At 36.8% G+C, this 18,955-nt stretch overlaps 1 protein-coding gene across 7 annotated transcripts in view; it reads left to right on the top strand.

The window, feature by feature from the left end:
- The window catches only part of LOC129002800 (collagen alpha-1(XVIII) chain-like), a 416,528-nt gene that overhangs the window by 310,872 nt on the left and 86,701 nt on the right, over positions 1 to 18,955 (top strand). Inside the window, exon 1 of one of the 7 annotated variants that reach the window (XM_054430869.1) lies at positions 3,027 to 3,210. The exons of the other annotated variants lie outside the window; for them this stretch is intronic. Within the exon in view, the coding sequence (XP_054286844.1) occupies positions 3,106 to 3,210 (105 nt within the window). The 5' untranslated portion in view covers positions 3,027 to 3,105. Of the gene's footprint in view, positions 1 to 3,026; positions 3,211 to 18,955 lie in introns of those variants that run through there. 7 annotated transcript variants of the gene reach the window in all.

Raw genomic sequence — 18,955 nt, 5'->3', positions numbered from 1 at the left:
TTTTCTTCTAAATCGAGGAATATGTATCATAGTATAACTGATATTTACAGTATACAGTGGATAAGTCATATGCATGCATACGATGAAAACGATGAAGATGTTTTTCATATTATATGAAAATAATAACTATGTTATATCTCATTTTCAAACCCGTCAAATAAAAATTTAAAATTATAAGTAAATAGCTAAATGAAAACACAACCACCACAATATTATAAATATTGTAAACTGTTTATCTCTATGGTTTAATAAGCTTAAATAAATACGATAACTGGATGGTTCACGTTTTTTATTATAAATGTTTTACAGTGTCCGAGATCATTTCAGTGGAAAACCAACAATATAACGCCTCGACTGTCACAGTCACCCACGTTTAACGTTTCAAAAGTGACAATGCGTTTATATGAGCTGGGGATTATAGACAACACAATAAACCTAAATGATATTCTTGTTAAATCAAAAACTAAATTGAAGAATAATTAAACATTTATGACCGTACGACCATTATATGATACTTTTATCATATTTATTTTTTGCATTGAAAATTTATTAACATATACAATTTTTTTTTTTTTTAAATTAACGACGTATTGTCTTGGTCAAATTCATTAAGTCCAATGTAAGCAAAACGAACAAACAAAGTTTGTCAACGTTTTGAAAGGCTTGTAAATAACTTCTTGATCAGCATTGTACGTGTTATTAAATTAAGAATAGTAAGTTTAATTTAATTGTTCAGTCACTTAAAGCATGCTCTTCGAATATTTAAATAGTTTTAATCGTAGAATATTTTATGTATTATGTACAAATGTAATCAATCCATTCACTACTTGATGCTTAAAAGTAAAAGGAATGGTGTATACACATGTTATAAACAAACTTACAATATAATAATGCTATTTTAGTTATAAATGCAATAAAATGTGACTTTTATATAATTACTAGCTATATAATTTAGATGTTATACTCATAATACCCGTGGAATTATTTCAGTTTAAGCACTCTAAGTACACGATTGTAGACACAAAACTTGTTGTATTTAACTAGCTTACGATCTTACACAGAGTATGAAGATTCTGAAAATGTTATAAAATAAAATAATGCCAAATATTTTTAGTTATAGCTTCGAATAGATGTTTCATTTGGTATTTGTTTTAAGTATTTATTTATGATGTAAAAATTATTTTGTTAGTGATGGTATATTTTCAATTAAAACAAGTTAGATCCACGTTTATTAAGAACTTTGGTCTAAAACAGTCCTAATAGTGATTGATAACGGGTCTTATTTTTTTTTTAAGAGTCACTACGTTTTTGGTATTTAACAAAAACGATATTATAAAATTTATGTTTGGATAAAATTTAATCTTTTATGTATTGCACTTTAAAGCGTGGTATTTTTCTTGTTGTAAATTACATAATTCTTTATTTTGTTTAATTAATTTCAATAACAATGAGTTCTTTGAATAATTACGCTTCTTATGCAAAAAACTAATCGTTAAAACATTTCGCAAATAGGTATAGAAGCGAACAATCCATACATAGCACACTATATGGAAAAAGTATACAGTATATGGAAATAGATCTAGATAAAAAAAAACAAACTACGAGTCAGAGTCATGAGTCATGCGATAGGAACATATGCTTTAGTGGGTCTGGGGGAAGTAAACTAAGTAGATGAATTTAATTAGAAATATAATGAATGTATGAACGAATATTGAATGACTATATTTCATGGTATAGCTTAAAATCGTTGACCTAATTAAATAGTTATTTTCGGAACTGAATTATTTGAGAGAAAATGTTGAACTGGATATTCAAATCTTTGAGCACGGCATCGATGACATAATTCATATTACCACTCCCACGATGACTGAATTAGGAGGTTAGCCAGACCGTAATGAAGTATGACGCAACGACCTTTTAGGTTATTTTAAAAGTGATTATCCGGATATTATAACTACGTCACAGGTAGTATGGAACTTATATTTTACCAAAACACCTTAGAACACCTCTGTGGTTAGTAGACCAGGTTACTTGCAACCGCATCCTGTGATCGAATAGTAACAGGTTCCGTACATCGTAAGCAGTCTTCATAAAACTGGGTGTTCAACATAGACATGTACTGAGTACATGTTTATGGCTAAGAATAAGCAAGTTCAATCTTAGAGCACATTGTAGAGTACGTTGTAGAATGATATTGGCGTGATGTACATAGCGTGTTCGTAAAGCCCATATCATCATAGCTATGTGTTCATAGCTATGTCAATTAATTGTCCAACTTTAAAATAATTACCAATCATATTGTAGATTATTATCATAATCTTGACAATTATACAAATCAGAAATTTGTTTATAATTGTTACATCGAGAGGTTTTCTATGTTCGTATCCGAAATAAAAGGTACTTAAAAAAGGTATAAAAGGTATTTAGGGGAAAATGTTTAATCAATCTATTCTCCAAATATTTTATATAAACAATAACAACAGCAAATTCTAATTGTTGCTGGTACTTTAATTGTCAGGTCAATATACATTTTTGTACTATATACAGCATATTTTATTATTTAGCAAGGCCCGCCAGTGGCTTACGCTTTTTTTAAGATCCACTCTTTCTTGATACAATAATTTTATTCAATAAAAAAAGTGTTTAAGGTAACACAAAGTTTAAGATATAATTCCAAACGCACCCTTCTACTATTTCGTCTATTCAAACGCTAGTTCATTCCCTTCCCTTAGCTCTCAGCCTAGCATCATCTAATCTCAAACACATGTTCCTAGACGCTTTTTTCTACTCTATCCCTCGTAGTCCAGCACCTAGACCATGCTGTGGGCGGTCTCTCCCCGTAGACAGGTCAGTCTATTATCACCATATGTGTAGCACTCGGTCAGATGGTCGCACCTTGGCTCAGTCTGACTACAGATCTCGGTCCTACAACATCTACAGCATCGCTCTCCTTAGTTAGAATATGCGGGCGTGACAGTGAGGTCTAAAAGCATGTGTGGTTGTACACAGCTTTCTTAAATAATGATTTATTAGTGTTTATTCGTTGTTCTTGTGTGCTTAATTTAGCGGTTAGAATATTTTGTATAACGGGATATGTGGTGAACTATGTGGTTAAATATAGTGATAATTTTTGTGGTGTTTTGCTCCTACTCTGATGGTTACATGGGCGAAGTTGGTTCTGGCAGTGGGAGTGGAGATTTTATTTTTGAGGTAACATTAGTATGGGTTTGCTATGGATGTATTAAAGCTGTTTAATAACTGGTCATTGTTGCAAACATGCAATTTTATATTATAGAAATTTCTAAAAGCATTTTTGTAGCAACCTTGCAGTTTGAGTAAGCCATTTAAAGGGGTTTCAAGTAAAACAAAATACATTATTAATATTATTTCATCAGTTCTTGAAATACAGATTTTTTAAAAACGCAACTACTTGGTATTGCTTATCACGCATGTTGTGGTGTTTATTCTTCTTTTCTTTTTTGTAGCATTATTTAGCATTTATCATTCACCCAGTGCAGCTTTTTTATTTCAATAAATCATAGAGGACAATTTTCTTCACTATTCCTCGTTCTATTTTTTTATGGAACAAACAGTCAATAATATCAAAACAAATTCCTCATTAGCCTCGAGATTTATTGACTCTTATTTACCAAAGCAATTCATTTTAGATCAAACTAATCAAATTCACTGAATACTGGTTTTAAAATTGTATTAATTAAAATTAGAAATTAATATATTTCGTATTGTTAATTTAAATAATATCAGTTTGGAAGAATGCTATGCACTTGTTACAAATGTAAGTATATCTGAAAGACCTTGAGCGCCAGTTTAACTACAGGTATCAATTAACACTTTGGTGCAACATCAACAATGCATTTCTCATTCTCAAGCAGCTTTGTGAACATGACCTTGACGTAGTAGAGCGCTCGTTTGAATAAGTTCCGAATCGCTATCCCTCTAAATATATGTCTTTTAAGAAATTTATACCTCGAAAGCTTTAATATATATATATATATATATATATATCTAAATAAAAAATATACAAGTTAAAAAAATAACGTATAACTTAGACAAATGCAAAACCAAATTGTGACAACTGCAGTTCTTGGATTCCGATGAAACCTATTCCTCTATCTATACCTATACCCTGACGTTAAATGCTTTAGGGTCAACATTATTCAATTATGTCTGTATTGTTAGTAAAATAACATAACATACTATGAATCAAATTTGAGCTTTTCCTACGGTCAATGAGTAAAGTGATTGCTACAAAATGTGTCCTTACATATTGACTCTTTCGTCTACTTCAACTAACAGCAACGGAAATGTCAACTGTTGTAGTCACCACTGTTGACAGTCAACACATACACAAATCAAACCAGAATCAAACTGAACAGAAACACGAAATGCCGTTATCAGTATCTAAAGTCAATGATTAGGCCTACGCTCTCCTTACTACCCTTTGTGCTTCCTCTACTATTTTTCGTTATCTACTAGTCCTCTCAGTGTTCCTAGTCTATAGCGTGTTCCATTATATCGACAAGTATAGATGCTACTATACCAAATACAGAATGTTCCCTCCGGTCACCCACATGCGCTGGTCAGATGTCCAGGGTATAGTTTGACAGGATAGATGACAGCTGTTAGCACCCACACGTAGGAGTGGCGCCTTCTACTGTACCAACGCGCGCCGTGACATGGTGATATATGGTACAGTGGGCGCTGCGTAGAATAGGACCTAATGTTATAGGCCTACCGGGCAGTGCTACAAAACTGGTGTCATTATTTGATGAACTCATTAGTATGCCAACAACTGCATTTCAAGATGGGATTATTTATCTTTATATGAGACATATTTACCTAATAATGCTAGTAAATTAGTGTAACTATCAGTAATAAAGTTAAATAAAGGTAAATGTGCAAAAATACGCTTACTTTTTAACAGTGAATAAACTGGTTGAGTTAGTACCTAATATGTTATAACGCATTTAACACTCAGAATAACCGTAAACTGTAAATTAAATCATCACTTTGAATACTCTTTGGAATAAGTAAATAAGTTAATGTAACAATTAAAATACTACACCAAACTTTAATCCTATGGATTTTATCTTTTACAAATTTACCTGAAAAGTTCCGAAAAACTTGGTAGGTTTTTGAAGTAAATCAAAGACTAGTATATAAAAGACTGGTATAGTTTAGGAAAAAAGTAAAGATATTGCTCATTCACTATCGTACACTAAAATTAAGTGATCGAGTAACTGATATCAATGTCAACAGTACTTTTATTCTAAATGACCTCTGTGTTTACGTTTAATAGAACATTTTAAACTTGTTATCAACGAATCACAATGCCAAAAGTAAAATAAACAAACTACAGTTTATAGTATTAACCAACCTATACTTTGGCAATATATTTCTCTAACTTAAGTTTTACTAAAAAGAAAACATTAGCAAAATTAACTCTAATTGGTTACACAAGGCTATACAGTATACACCCATATACTGAGTATATTATGACCGATCCAAACCCACTAGAGTCATAAACCAGTCCTATTTATAGTTTCTGGATGTGATATATCAGCGTAGCAGCCTACACTCTTTGAAGTTTAGCCTATAATAGTGTTCTACAATTTGTATAAAAAAAATAAAATAAGAACTTTTCAAAATACCTAGTTTTGGCGTTCTATTTACAGATGCATACAATGAAAGTGTGAAACTTCATTTTAGGTATGTCGATAAAAACATTTGGGTAAAATATGAGTCATTAATTAATCATGATGACAAAAATTAAAAAAAGAGTTTAGGTTTTTTTACAATGCATTACTTTGAAGGAATTTGTTTATATTTAAGAAATGTATACTTCGTTAACTGCTTAATACAAAACCTTTGCGAAGTGATGTTATCTGAAGACTGGGAAAAGGAATTTTCACATAAAATAAACCCGTTATCACTCAGCTCGTAAACTATTGAGTTAAATAAAATATTATAACTTGAAGTTTGGCAGTTCTTAATATCGACTATCATGTAAAATTTAAAATCGTTAGAAACAATTAAGTTGTTAAATTATGCAAGACAAACATTCAAGTTCAAATTAAAGGTTTGACGTTTGCTAATGAAAAGTCAAACTCAAATTACTGAAGAATTTTGCTAATTTTAACTTCAATAATACTTTGTGTCATAATATTATGTGACCTTATAATGTACTGTGCGTCCACAAATAGATTTCTGTATATACATTTCAGTTCACTGAACCAAGATATTGTAGGCCTATTTATCCTAGTACCAGAAAATTTAGTCTGTTTAGAAAAAACTAAAATCACTCAAGTTTATAAAAGATTTTATTTTTATTTTGGAATCACCTATATTTGTTTTTTTTATTAATTGGTTAATTTAATAATTGTAACATGTTACATTTATGTTAAATTTGTTTAAAATATTCTTTAATTCTAATAACTAATAAAATGTAATACAATTCCATCCGTTGACGTGCAAGTTATTGTTAGGATTATAACTAAATGTATCGACTGTTAAAATGGGTTTGGACAGAATGAGATATTTTTCACAGATAACACTGTTTTACAAGCTCGTGTTTTATTCCAGCTACAAAACAAACAAAGACTGATGTGTGTTGTCACTGTTAGTCATGCTTCAGCAGATTTTATACTTTTTTAAATTTTTTACCAGGGCCTTGGTTCTATATAAAAAAAATTGATTATATAAACATTTACAGGAGTAAAATTCAATTTGTTTTCATAAAAATTGGTGATTATAAAGTAACATATAATGGTTTATAATTAACTATTTACCCATTTACATTTTATTTTCTACAATGAAAATACATTTATTTTTCACTTAGTTTTTCACGAATACGTCAAGTACATGCTGAAAACAGTTAATATATTTAAAATTATCTAAATCCTATAAATAAAAATTTGGTTTTCCTTTTCCGAGTTCCTTTGGCTCTTCTACCCGACCGATTTTCTAAATTGATATTAAATATATCAATATATATGTTTCGATGTAAAAAAATACCCTAGCCCTTATTTTTAATTAAACAATATTTTTTACTGGACCATACAAGTATAAAACTGGCCTACTTGTGACATGTGTTTTGCATGTTGACATGTTTTTTTTTACCTACAAATAACTAGTCCTAATCGTTGTTTTAACTAACCTATTTACAGCACTTACGTCAATTAAATAAAACATCTTAAATATTACATCAGGTTTCATTATTTTCAAATCATTTGATTACAAACATATTGAACATGATAGCTATGTTCACAAAATTAAAAATGATTGAGATTACAATAACATTTAGAATTTTGCTTTAAAAACCAAATTGGTTTTCAGCCAAACTTTTTAGATTATTGAAACTGTATTTACAAAGAGAATATGAGATTAGTGTCCTTAAATAACCCAGTCATCTTAATATCTCTAGATCATAAGAAAAGTTCAGTAAAGTTCAAGTTCATGGTAATTTCAAAATAACTTTTAATCTCGCATAATATTATTAAACATATATTGGCTTAAAAATACCAACGTATGCATTTAAATCGATATACTGTTTACTGCGGAGATAAAATTACATTTCATCGTTCATTTAATTTTCTGTTTGATAAAAAGTGTATTCAGATTATATGTAATATGTGCAATTGTGTGGTTCCTACAAATATCCAAGATTCTATCACACAATTAATTGTATTTTTTGTTTATTTTTGTCATTATGGTAAATTGAATGAAATCAATAACTTGATGGTTATGCTTTAAATATTTTACAGTATTTTCGAAAACATAAACTACTATGATTGATTTCTTAGGCAATTCTCCATATATTAATTGTATGAAATACTTGTAAATTGTACTTACGATGGGTCTCATGGTAAGACCTAGACCTGTCATCATTTTACTTTTTCATTTTGATACCTTGAAATAAAGCTTGCTTTAATATGCACACAATATGGATGTCTTACAAAATGTATTCACAATTAATTTAGTTATAAACTTAATCCTATACCTATCATTTACTATAACTCATGAGCCATATGTCCATCAAAAGAGGGGTATTGAAATGTTCTGATTACTATAAAAGCTATTAATATTAGTACATAAATATCTCTTGTAAAAACAAATTAACCAACCTACCTATACTAGAGTAATGAGAAAAGGAACATATGAATTATTTATGACAAAGTATGAACATAAATTAGATTGCTACATTGTTCGAATATCTGCCACAAAACACAGCATCTAAGGCATATCAGAAACTAGACCATGTCTGCCGTAATATTGTACTACCTTCAGTTGAGAAACTTTGACTACAGTTTAATGGATTGCTTCGGGCTTAGGACGGATTTGCCTCATAGTTGGCACTTAGTATAGTTTACCTTCAAATTATCAGAGATTACAAAATTTTCATATATTTATCTACTATTTTGATCTATAGCGTGGTATTAGATTTAGTCTTTCACGATAAAGTAGTTTTAGAATAAATAATTTTAAATTACATATATGATGTTGTCATAAATTCCCCGGATTATTATTTTGTAATATATAAATTTAATAAGACTTATACAACTACACATTTACATATATTTTATGTTAATATGAGTTTACAGTAATATTATAGCCTTACCAATAAATCTGCGAAACGATTTAACTTAGTAATAACATATTAATAAGGACATTAATTTGATGTATATTATATTTATTTACTTATTAAATATGTTGATACACTGACCGTTTTGACCGTGATTTGGTGATAAGAAAACCAATTTAGCCCAACAATGCAGTTAAAGCAGAATTTATTCTTGCAGTATGACTACACATGTTGTTATTATTGTCAACAGATTTACGATCATACAACTTATTTAATGGTGTTCATAAGTGGTGTCACACCACGGATATAATATTTTATACGGTTTACAATGACGCAGGTCAGAATAGTTATGTAATAATGTAGGAGGACCTCCCCGAGGGCAGAGATGTCAAATACAACAGACAGCTGACATACTGCCGGCTTTTATTGAATATCTCTCTTTCTCTCAAGTCAATAAAGGGAGGATCTTAGCTCAGTTCAGTATGTGGATTTCAAGCAGAGTAAATATTTATTCATCCAAAGTTCTCAATAGCAATTAATGTGTAAATATAGTAAACCCAACTCTTCAACTTGAAAGGCATTTTATTAGTTAAACAATGTTATTTTATATTGGACAAAACATAATTTTTTATTATTCAAAGAGGTTTTATCTCGGAAGCTAACCATATGCAATTACTGCCTACAAACATACTATCTTGTAACTATTTGAGCACCTTATAAACTCACACATATTGGTATTAAGAAATCATTTTATATTCCTATTATTTCACTTTTAAAGGTCACGTCTTTCCATTACTAATGTTTTCTATTAAACCCATTTTCATACTTTAAGGAGCAATCATTAAAGTATTAGGTACAAGCTAATAAAAGTTTATAACTAATATGCGGTTATCCTTTTTTTTTACAAAACTACACACAATCTTACCCTGTAGTATTAACGGTGACTCCTACTAATGAAACAAGAAACAATAACAATAAACAACAACTAAGCATTTGCAGTCACGTAAGATAGTTGGTTCAACCTCCATTCCAGCTGCTCAGTTCTCCGTTAAACGACAATGTTTGTCTCTCATATTAGGCTCTGGTAATTGATTTAATAATTGATAAAGTAGTGGGATAACATGGTTGACCTTCATTATAATATTTTACTTATAGTTGCAAATATTATTAAAAAAACTGTGAAATTACTAAGAGGAACACTAACGAAGCATATTTCCAAAGCACTAGTATTTGCAAAACAAAATATTCATATTTCATCATAACATAGTAATTCGGATTAGGCCTACTCAGTTAAGTATTCAATCCTATAATCAGTCATGAACGAGTCTCTGTTAGTAACAAATAAGTTCAATGTGCATGTAAGACGTTTTCTCTTTTCTAAGTAAATTTTCCATATTTTTAAAACGTTTTTATTTTCTCGCTTTCTTTTCCGGTACATATTTTGCAATCAACTTTATACTATCTTTTTCATTATTTTCTTACCCTCCAAAAAGTACCAACGCTCGGTTCCCTGGCACTAACTAGTATATAGGCAACTAGTATACTAATAGGTAACTAGTATACGTCGCATTTTCAGCGATAATCTCAAACAATTCTCCAAATCATTTATCAATAACTTTGAATTTCCTCACTCACTCTAAAAGAATTTTTTGTTTAATGCTGACGCTTTGATGTTATTCTTCAACAAAGAATTCCCTCCAACTTTAATTATTTATATAAAGAAAACTTACAAAGTTGTACCAACCATAAACTAAACTATAAGTCTTCAAGAGAACTGTCAAAATAAACTGTTGTAACTTCGAGAGGAGATCTCGTTGAACTGGAAATAATAATTGCCGACTTCTCGGGTGCGTTGGAGCAAGACAACTCTTAGAAAAGCACCACAACAACTGCTACAATACAACTGCTGGAATGTTGAAAGAAAACGGGGTTTATCATGGAAAATATTCCTTAGAGAACAAACCAAATTTTACATTTGAGAACAAATTAATATATATATATATGCCTAAAAAAATAAACAAAAATATATTTAAGTAAAAAATAAACATATAAATAAGCACAAAGTCTTGCTCTTAACGAATAGTATCTGATGAATACGTTCACTGACAACCTATTTTGCGTGAAAATGAAACGTTGTCAAACAGATAGGTTATTCACTAATAAGTTTGTTCATTAAATTGAGAACTGTACGGACTGAAAATGACATTCTCACTACTCACTATGCCAATTTATAACCAGAAAAGTTTCATAACAAATATTGTGTTAAACCTTTTTGAGAATTAAACACTTATCATTAACACTAGTTATAAGATGAAAATTATTTTAACCTATGGTTAGTATTTAGAGATATTTTTTAAAGCAATCCATACATTAGCAATTTTTTAAAGCTAAAATGTATTCTGTGACATTTGAGAAAGGAGATTGATAATTTAAGTTACAAAGTGGGATAATATCTTCGTTCCGGAATATTCATCTTACATAATGCCTTGATAAATGACAACCTGTAGACTAGACTGTAGAGCATTTGTTACTTTAGGTCGAATTTATGTAGCTTCTAGTTTACAAGGACATTTGTTTGATAGATGCATATTTTAAGGTAGTTAAAGTTTATTTGAAGTTTAAATCTCTGAGCCGTGACTATTTCCACCGGGCGAATGTCACGACTCATGATCAATGGTTCAAGTGTTTTTTTTTAATAGTAGGCTAGTTCAGTGTTTCGTTGTCACTCCACGGCCCCTGAACAAGGCTGTGGGTTTTGTTCTTATTACTCTTTTTCCGCCAGCAACTCATAGGTTGTGTGGCGTTGCTCGACTCCGGGTCGGCTCATTTTGGTTATCCGATTTCATCTTAAAGTTTGTGGCATGGTTTTAATGTTAATTGCCCCTATTTGGTTCAAGAGGAGACAAACGTCGACCATGGAATAAATTTATCGCGCCACGCGCGCCTTTTGGGTGAGTTTTGCACCTTTTTCTAAACTTAGGTTAGCTGCACATGGTTGCACTAGGTCTGGAACCTAGTCTTGGGGTCGTGGAAGACTTTTGATAGTTAGTTTCCCTGTTCTCTGTTGTTTTGTTTAATTCAGGGCTTTGCCCGAAATGCTAGGCCTAGAATTGACTGAGAAATGTTTGTTGGAAGGCCGCTATTTGAGAGAAACTGCCAAGTCAGTTTTTGGTCCTTCTGACTGCTTGTGGTAGGCCTAGGGCTACAATTTTGCTTAGTAAATGTAAATGTCTTAGGCTACTACTTTTGGTAGTCTTTTGTTCTGTGTCCCGTACAATTTTTAGTGTTGTTTTGTCTTGTAAAATTGTTCAGTTTGTGTTACCCAGTCAAGTAAAGTTTTGTGAGCCGCTCCTCGGGCCTGCGCATGGATCACGCTTCCATTTCGTTAGTCTGGGGGCAGGCTCGAGGGCATGGTTCATCTGGTAGCAGAGCGTGGTTAGTGGGTTGCGTCCTGGGTGCCTTGTCGTGAAACTTGGTTTCACGACTCGGATACTTAGAGATGCGATCGCTGTCCGCGTTCTGTTTTGTTTTGTTTTGAAGAGCCGTGGATGGATTGGTTTCTTGGAAATGTTCTGGCCTGGCAGTTTTGGGAAAAAGGTCTTGTTGTTGTTGTGGTGGGGCGTAAACACATTTTATTAGGAGCTCGCCCTTTGGCCGAGGCACCGGGTGGAATCGGTGGTAATGACTTGCATCCTTCGGGAGCAAGAGTGTCAAAAGCATGGTCATGTGTCAAAAAAAAAAAAAAAAAAAAAAAAAAAAAAAAAGTTTGTGTGTACACCCCATCACACAAGTGTTAGGTGTTGTCTAGTGTATGTATCGGTGTATGTTTGTGTGTGTGTACGTTCGTGGGTCATTTGTTGTTGTTTTTTTCTTGCGGTACTTGCGGTATGAATGGGCAGGTTCTTCTTTTGGGCCCCATCAGGTGCGCAGGCATCAACGTCCAGAAGCCTTAGGAATTAAATTTCTGTGTTTGTTTTGTGGAAAAAATTTTTGTTGTCTGTTTTGAGTCAAGTACTGGTTGAGACTCGGTATGGCGTCAATTGTGCCGGAATATTTGAGGAAGCCGGAGCTGGTGTACGAGGTGCGGTCCCGGGGGGAGACTCCTGGAACTGATGTACGCACTTTGCGTACACAGTTCAGACAAATTGCTAGCATGCCTCAAGCTTGGGTTGAGTCGCTCAGTTTGGATGAGGAACTGGAGGCATGTAAAGAGAGGATGGAAGAGCTAAGTGGGGAAATTGATAGTTGGAGTAGTTTGCCTACGGGCTCAGCTAAGGGTTCTGCTATCACACAGCTGACGCACTGGCGTAAGCGTCTACTCTTGGTTTTGGGGCAACCTGAAATCCAAGATGAGGACAAGAGCTGGGTGGAAGCCAGAATTCTTGAGCTGGAAGGAATTTTGGAGAGTATTAAGGCAGGAAAGTCTGTCAAGGAGAAAGTTGAAATTTTTGAAGACAACCGTTCTTCGGAAACTTCAAACGAAGTACCAAGGTCAGTTGATGTGACTCCAGTGGGTACCCCCCAGGCTCCGCCTACGCCAAGTACACTGCTCCAGTTGCCTGCAAATGTTCAAATGTCAAATGCAAATGTCACACCGTCCCCCTCTCACACGTCCACCTTGGCTGCGGCTACGCTGAATGTCCAGTCCCCATCTCCCTTTCCTTCTCAAGTTCATAGTTCCCCTTCCATCTCTAACTCCTTTGGCAAACTTCCCCATCCCCTTGCCTCTGTCCTGAGTGGTTTCCGGCCGGTGGACGGGTTAGATGTGAATGGTCTTTGTTTTTTTCTGGAGAGTGTTTTGCGCATGCGTGAATACCCTGGCATGTCAGACGCAACTTTGATGGAACTCATTGCTCCATACTGTCTGAAACCGTTGGGGGACAGATTGCTTGATTGTTTGCGCAGAGGCGTCACCTTTGATGTTTTTCATAAAGAAGTTTTGGAGCTTTTCATGCCCCGTCGGGTCATGGAGAAGCTGAAAGTTGAGAGAGTTTTTCGTCCTCAGCAGCCAGCCGAGTCTCTCAGCCAGTACGTGGGGGACATTCGCACGGTGGAAAGGGTCTTGCGTTTGGGGATCAGTGAGCTTGAACTCATTGACATTGTGCTTCAGGGGTTGAAGCCTGAGGAACGCTCCCGTCTGGTTTTTGCACCACGGCCTGCATCTTTTGCGGATCTGGACAGACTTTCCATCCTTTCGAGATCTGTCCAGGACGCTGATTTTCAGAGAGACCAAGCGGCGGGGCATCTTCCCCTAGCTGGTCATCATGCTGTCGTAGCACCCGTGGGAGTGTTGGGTCCTGAACCGCCGCAGTGGCAGAGGCAACCTGTCGTTTGTTTTGGTTGTGGGCAACCAGGTCACATTCGGCGGCATTGCCGTCAAGGTGGAAATTTTGGACGTGGTCCAAAAAACTAGTTTGCTCACAGGAGGAAAACTTGCCCAATCCTTCCTGTGAGGTTGTTGGTGATAATGTAAAGGGCAATAATTCGAAAGTTTTTTCAAGTAAGTCAAAGTCTAAGTTAAAGTCAGTTAATGTTTCTGTTGCCTCCCCTTCTGGGAGTGTTGTGCCTGTGACCGAGCCTCTGCTGCGGGGGATTGCGGGCCTTGCTTCCATGGGCGTGAAAGCGGCGCGCTCAACTTGCCCACGTCTCAACATCTTCATAGGTTCCACGGTGCAGAAGGCCCTAGTGGATTCTGGGTCAGCCCGTTGCCTCCTTTCCTTGTCCCTTTTTGAAAAACTTGAATCGTCTGGTCTTATCAAGCAAGTTGAGCGAAAAACCCCTATCTGCTGGACTGCGTCAAATTCACCCCTTCCCATCATCTATGAAGCCCGTTTCAAGTTCAAAATTGAACATTTTTCTTGGGTTTGGAGTTTTTGGGTGGCTAAGGACCTTTGTTTCCCTGTCATTTTGGGAGCGGATTTTATCAAGCACACTGGCCTAATTTTGGATTTAGGCAGAGGTCAGTGTTTTTTCCGATTTGCGAGACGGGTATTAATATCTTTTGCTGATGAAATTGGTGGTGGTGCTGCGGTAGTCGAGCCTGAGATACCCAGCAAGCCAACAATTGATCCGTTAGGGCATCTGACTACTTGCGAGGCTGAAGCCATCAGAACCTTGTGTTCTCGTTTCCCAGATGTGCTGACGCCAAAGCTTGGAGTCACTAACCTGTTAGAGTACGAGATTCGTCTAACAGATACCCGTCCCGTTCGCTCTCACCCATACAAATTAGCTCCACCCAAAATGGAAACTCTCAGAAAAATCATTGACGAACTTCTGGAAAATGGTGTCATTGAACCTTCCCGTTCGAGCTACGCTAGTCCAGCTTTTCTCGTCCCAAAACCCAATGGCAAGTCCCGAATGGTTCTGGACTATCGCAAATTGAATGCGCAAATTGAAATCGACTCTGTGCCTCTCCCCGATTTGCATTCTGCGTTTGATTGGTTCGGTAAGGCCAAGTATTTTTCTGTTTTTGATCTGAATCAGGCCTATCATCAGATTCCTTTGAAACCTGAGTCTCGACCTCTCACTGCTTTCTGCGTTCCGTGGAATTTGTATCAGTTCACAAGAGTTCCGATGGGTCTTGCTGTGGGGGCCCAGACTCTCACCAGACTCCTTGATTCCATCTTTCATGATGTCAAGTTCAAGTTTGTGTTCAATTACCTCGACGATCTCTTGGTGTACAGTGAGAGCTTCGAAGATCACCTGATTCATCTTGAAGAAGTCATGAGTAGATTGAATAGGGCTGGCCTTACCGTGAATCCTGACAAGGTTAGTTTTGCAAAGCCGGAAATTTCGTTCCTTGGTCATCTTATCTCTCATAGAGGCGTCTGCATCGACCCCGCTAGAACCCAGGCTATCAGGGAGTTTCCTCCTCCCAGAGATGTCAAGGGTATTGCTAGGTTCATCGGCATGGTAGGTTTTTACCGACGCTTCATACCCAATGTTGCTGAATTGGCGGCTCCTCTCAATGAGCTTCGGAAGAAGGGCGCCAAGTTTGTCTGGGGTGAAGCGCAGCAGACGTCTTTTGATCTTCTCAAGGAGGCTATCATGCAGCCCCCTGTTTTGGCAATGCCGGATTTCAATCAAAACTTTGTCTTGCAAACAGATGCTTCCTCCGTCGCAATTGCGGCTGTGTTGTCACAAGAGGTGGATGGTGTTAGGCAGCCAATTGCGTACGCCTCACGCACTTTGAGTCCCTGCGAAAAGAAAAGCTCTTCTGTGTATGAACTCGAGTGTTTGGCTGTCGTGTTTGGAGTCAATAAATTCAGACGCTTTTTGGAGCACAAAGAGTTTTTATTGGAAACCGACAACCAGGCACTCTCGTGGCTTCTTGCACATCCACGCCAGCTTGGGAAAATTGGTCGTTGGGTTGTCCAAATATCGTCCCTTAAGTTCCAAGTGCAACACGTTCGAGGCACACAGAACGTGATTGCTGACACACTATCTAGGATGTACCATTCACCCGACGATCATCCTTCTGACCAAGAGCAACCGGGTTGTGCCGTGCTCCTGGAGTTTCCACTCGCCTTTTCTGATTTCATTCCCCATCAGCTGAAGGATCCTGAGCTGGCAAAGATCATTGGTGAGCTTCAAAATGGGGGAGCCCACCCCCCATATTTTCTGTCCCAGGGTGCCCTTTGCTGTCGCGCTCGGCAGCGAGGTAAACCTAAAGTTGTGCTGCCTAGTCTTCTAATCCCTATGGTCTTTGAGTATTTTCATTCTTCTCCTGTGGGTGGGCATCTAGGTATCCACAAGACCATTGCGAAGGTTAGGGAAATGTTCATCTGGAAGGGTATGGATCGGGATCTTGCTGCTAGGGTGCGTTCTTGTCAAACGTGCTCACTGAGCAAGCCCGCTCAAAACTCTAAGTTTGGTTTGTTGTCATCTGAGGTGGCGGAAAGACCTTTGGAGAAGGTTTTCATTGACTATGTAGGGCCTCTCCCGCGTAGCAAGTCAGGAAATAAGTTCCTACTTGTTTGTGTGGATGCCTTCTCCAAGTTTTGTTGGCTTTTCCCCTTAAGGAATGCCACTGCACAGCTCACCGTGCAGGTACTTCGAACTCACCTTTTCCAACATTTTGGAATACCCGCCACCATTGTTTCCGACAACGGAACACAGTTTGTTTCCCATCTGTTCAAAAGAATGTGCTTTGGGCACGGAATCCGCCATGTGACTACTTCCCCTTACTATCCACAGCCTTCTCATGCTGAAAGGTTCAATCGCAATCTTCGTTCCGCTCTCATAGCTTTCCATGCTGACAAGCAGACCACCTGGGATCAGGAACTCCCTTGGCTTCAGTTTGCTTTCAATACTGCTCACCATGAGAGTCACAAGGCGGTCCCTTTCGAGCTGTTTCTAGGCTATCCGCCTAACAACCCGTTAGCGAATGTGTGGGGAATTGGCGACCTTCTGCCACCTCCTGGTGCGGCTGATGTCAAGGCAACTTGGCAAGCGGCCAGGAGAAACTTGATCAGAGCTAGGGAATTGGTCCGGAGGAAGCACAATCGTGGTAGAGTAGACAACCCTTTCCAGGTGGGGGATTTGGTGTTTTGTAAAGCTCATCCAGCCAGTTCGGCTGTGGACAAGAGAGCTGCAAAGTTGTGTCATCGGTGGTCAGGTCCCCACCGCATCCTGAGGTTTTTGACGCCTGTCACGGCGGAGCTTGGAGATCCGCGGACTGGAAAAGTGTTCCGGAGGGCGCACATTTCTCATCTCAAGCCCTTCCGCGGAACTCTTCCGTAGGCAATTTTCTTTCCTCTTGTGTCTGGGTGGGAAGTGCACTGGGCCAGAGAACCTGATCACTTCTCCTGTCCCCTGTGTTCTGCGAAGGAATTTCCCTCACAAAATTCCAGCTCTGGCCAGAGAAAACCCTGGGGGTGAGTTTTCCCCTCAGTTTGGAAGTCCCTTGGCGTTCCCCACCACAGACACTTGAGTTGTCTTTCAGGTCAATCTCTTTTCAGGAAGTGGGGGAGAGGCTTGTTTGTTTGTCCCTTTTGGAGAGGAGTGTCCTCTTTTGGGGAGGGAGGTTGAGCCGTGACTATTTCCACCGGGCGAATGTCACGACTCATGATCAATGGTTCAAGTGTTTTTTTTTAATAGTAGGCTAGTTCAGTGTTTCGTTGTCACTCCACGGCCCCTGAACAAGGCTGTGGGTTTTGTTCTTATTACTCTTTTTCCGCCAGCAACTCATAGGTTGTGTGGCGTTGCTCGACTCCGGGTCGGCTCATTTTGGTTATCCGATTTCATCTTAAAGTTTGTGGCATGGTTTTAATGTTAATTGCCCCTATTTGGTTCAAGAGGAGACAAACGTCGACCATGGAATAAATTTATCGCGCCACGCGCGCCTTTTGGGTGAGTTTTGCACCTTTTTCTAAACTTAGGTTAGCTGCACATGGTTGCACTAGGTCTGGAACCTAGTCTTGGGGTCGTGGAAGACTTTTGATAGTTAGTTTCCCTGTTCTCTGTTGTTTTGTTTAATTCAGGGCTTTGCCCGAAATGCTAGGCCTAGAATTGACTGAGAAATGTTTGTTGGAAGGCCGCTATTTGAGAGAAACTGCCAAGTCAGTTTTTGGTCCTTCTGACTGCTTGTGGTAGGCCTAGGGCTACAATTTTGCTTAGTAAATGTAAATGTCTTAGGCTACTACTTTTGGTAGTCTTTTGTTCTGTGTCCCGTACAATTTTTAGTGTTGTTTTGTCTTGTAAAATTGTTCAGTTTGTGTTACCCAGTCAAGTAAAGTTTTGTGAGCCGCTCCTCGGGCCTGCGCATGGATCACGCTTCCATTTCGTTAGTCTGGGGGCAGGCTCGAGGGCATGGTTCATCTCTTGGCTATTTAGGAATGTTTCCGATGTACTATTGTTAACTGTTAAGTAAAAAATAAAACAAATGCACTTACGTGTGGTTCTATGCTTTGTTGGCCTTGGCCACAAAACAGTAGATATTTCAATATGAAATAAACTCTTTAAATAAAAAAAAATATTGTGAAGATGTGATTCCTATCCAGCCAAATCTTTCAAGTGTTTGTGAACATGAAATGTTACAGGTCCAAGGATTCAATTTTGAACAATACCAACTAAAGAATAAGCTGATACGATAGTCTTTTACGAGTGGGTAGCTTTGCTTTAATGGTGATATTTATCATTTTAACATCAAATCACTAGGAACAAGCACAAAGGAAAACCTTGATCATTATGGAAAGAAAATTCCAAAACACAATATTCCCTTATATGTAAATATTTCCTCTACTGTAACATCACGGATTTAGTTGTAAAATAAGACTAAACTGGCGAGGGTGTTCTAATTACGCTGTGCACTTTTTTACAAATTTAGTTGAAAATAAAAATCTATATGAAAAC

This window comes from Macrosteles quadrilineatus, unplaced genomic scaffold, assembly GCF_028750875.1.
Source record: "Macrosteles quadrilineatus isolate MER2022 unplaced genomic scaffold, UCM_ALF_1.0 Scaffold_9__3_contigs__length_116548681, whole genome shotgun sequence".
NCBI classification, from domain to species: Eukaryota; Metazoa; Arthropoda; class Insecta; order Hemiptera; family Cicadellidae; genus Macrosteles; species Macrosteles quadrilineatus.
The sequence above is the reverse complement of the archived record's forward strand: the minus strand, read 5'-3'. Positions and strand labels throughout refer to the sequence as shown.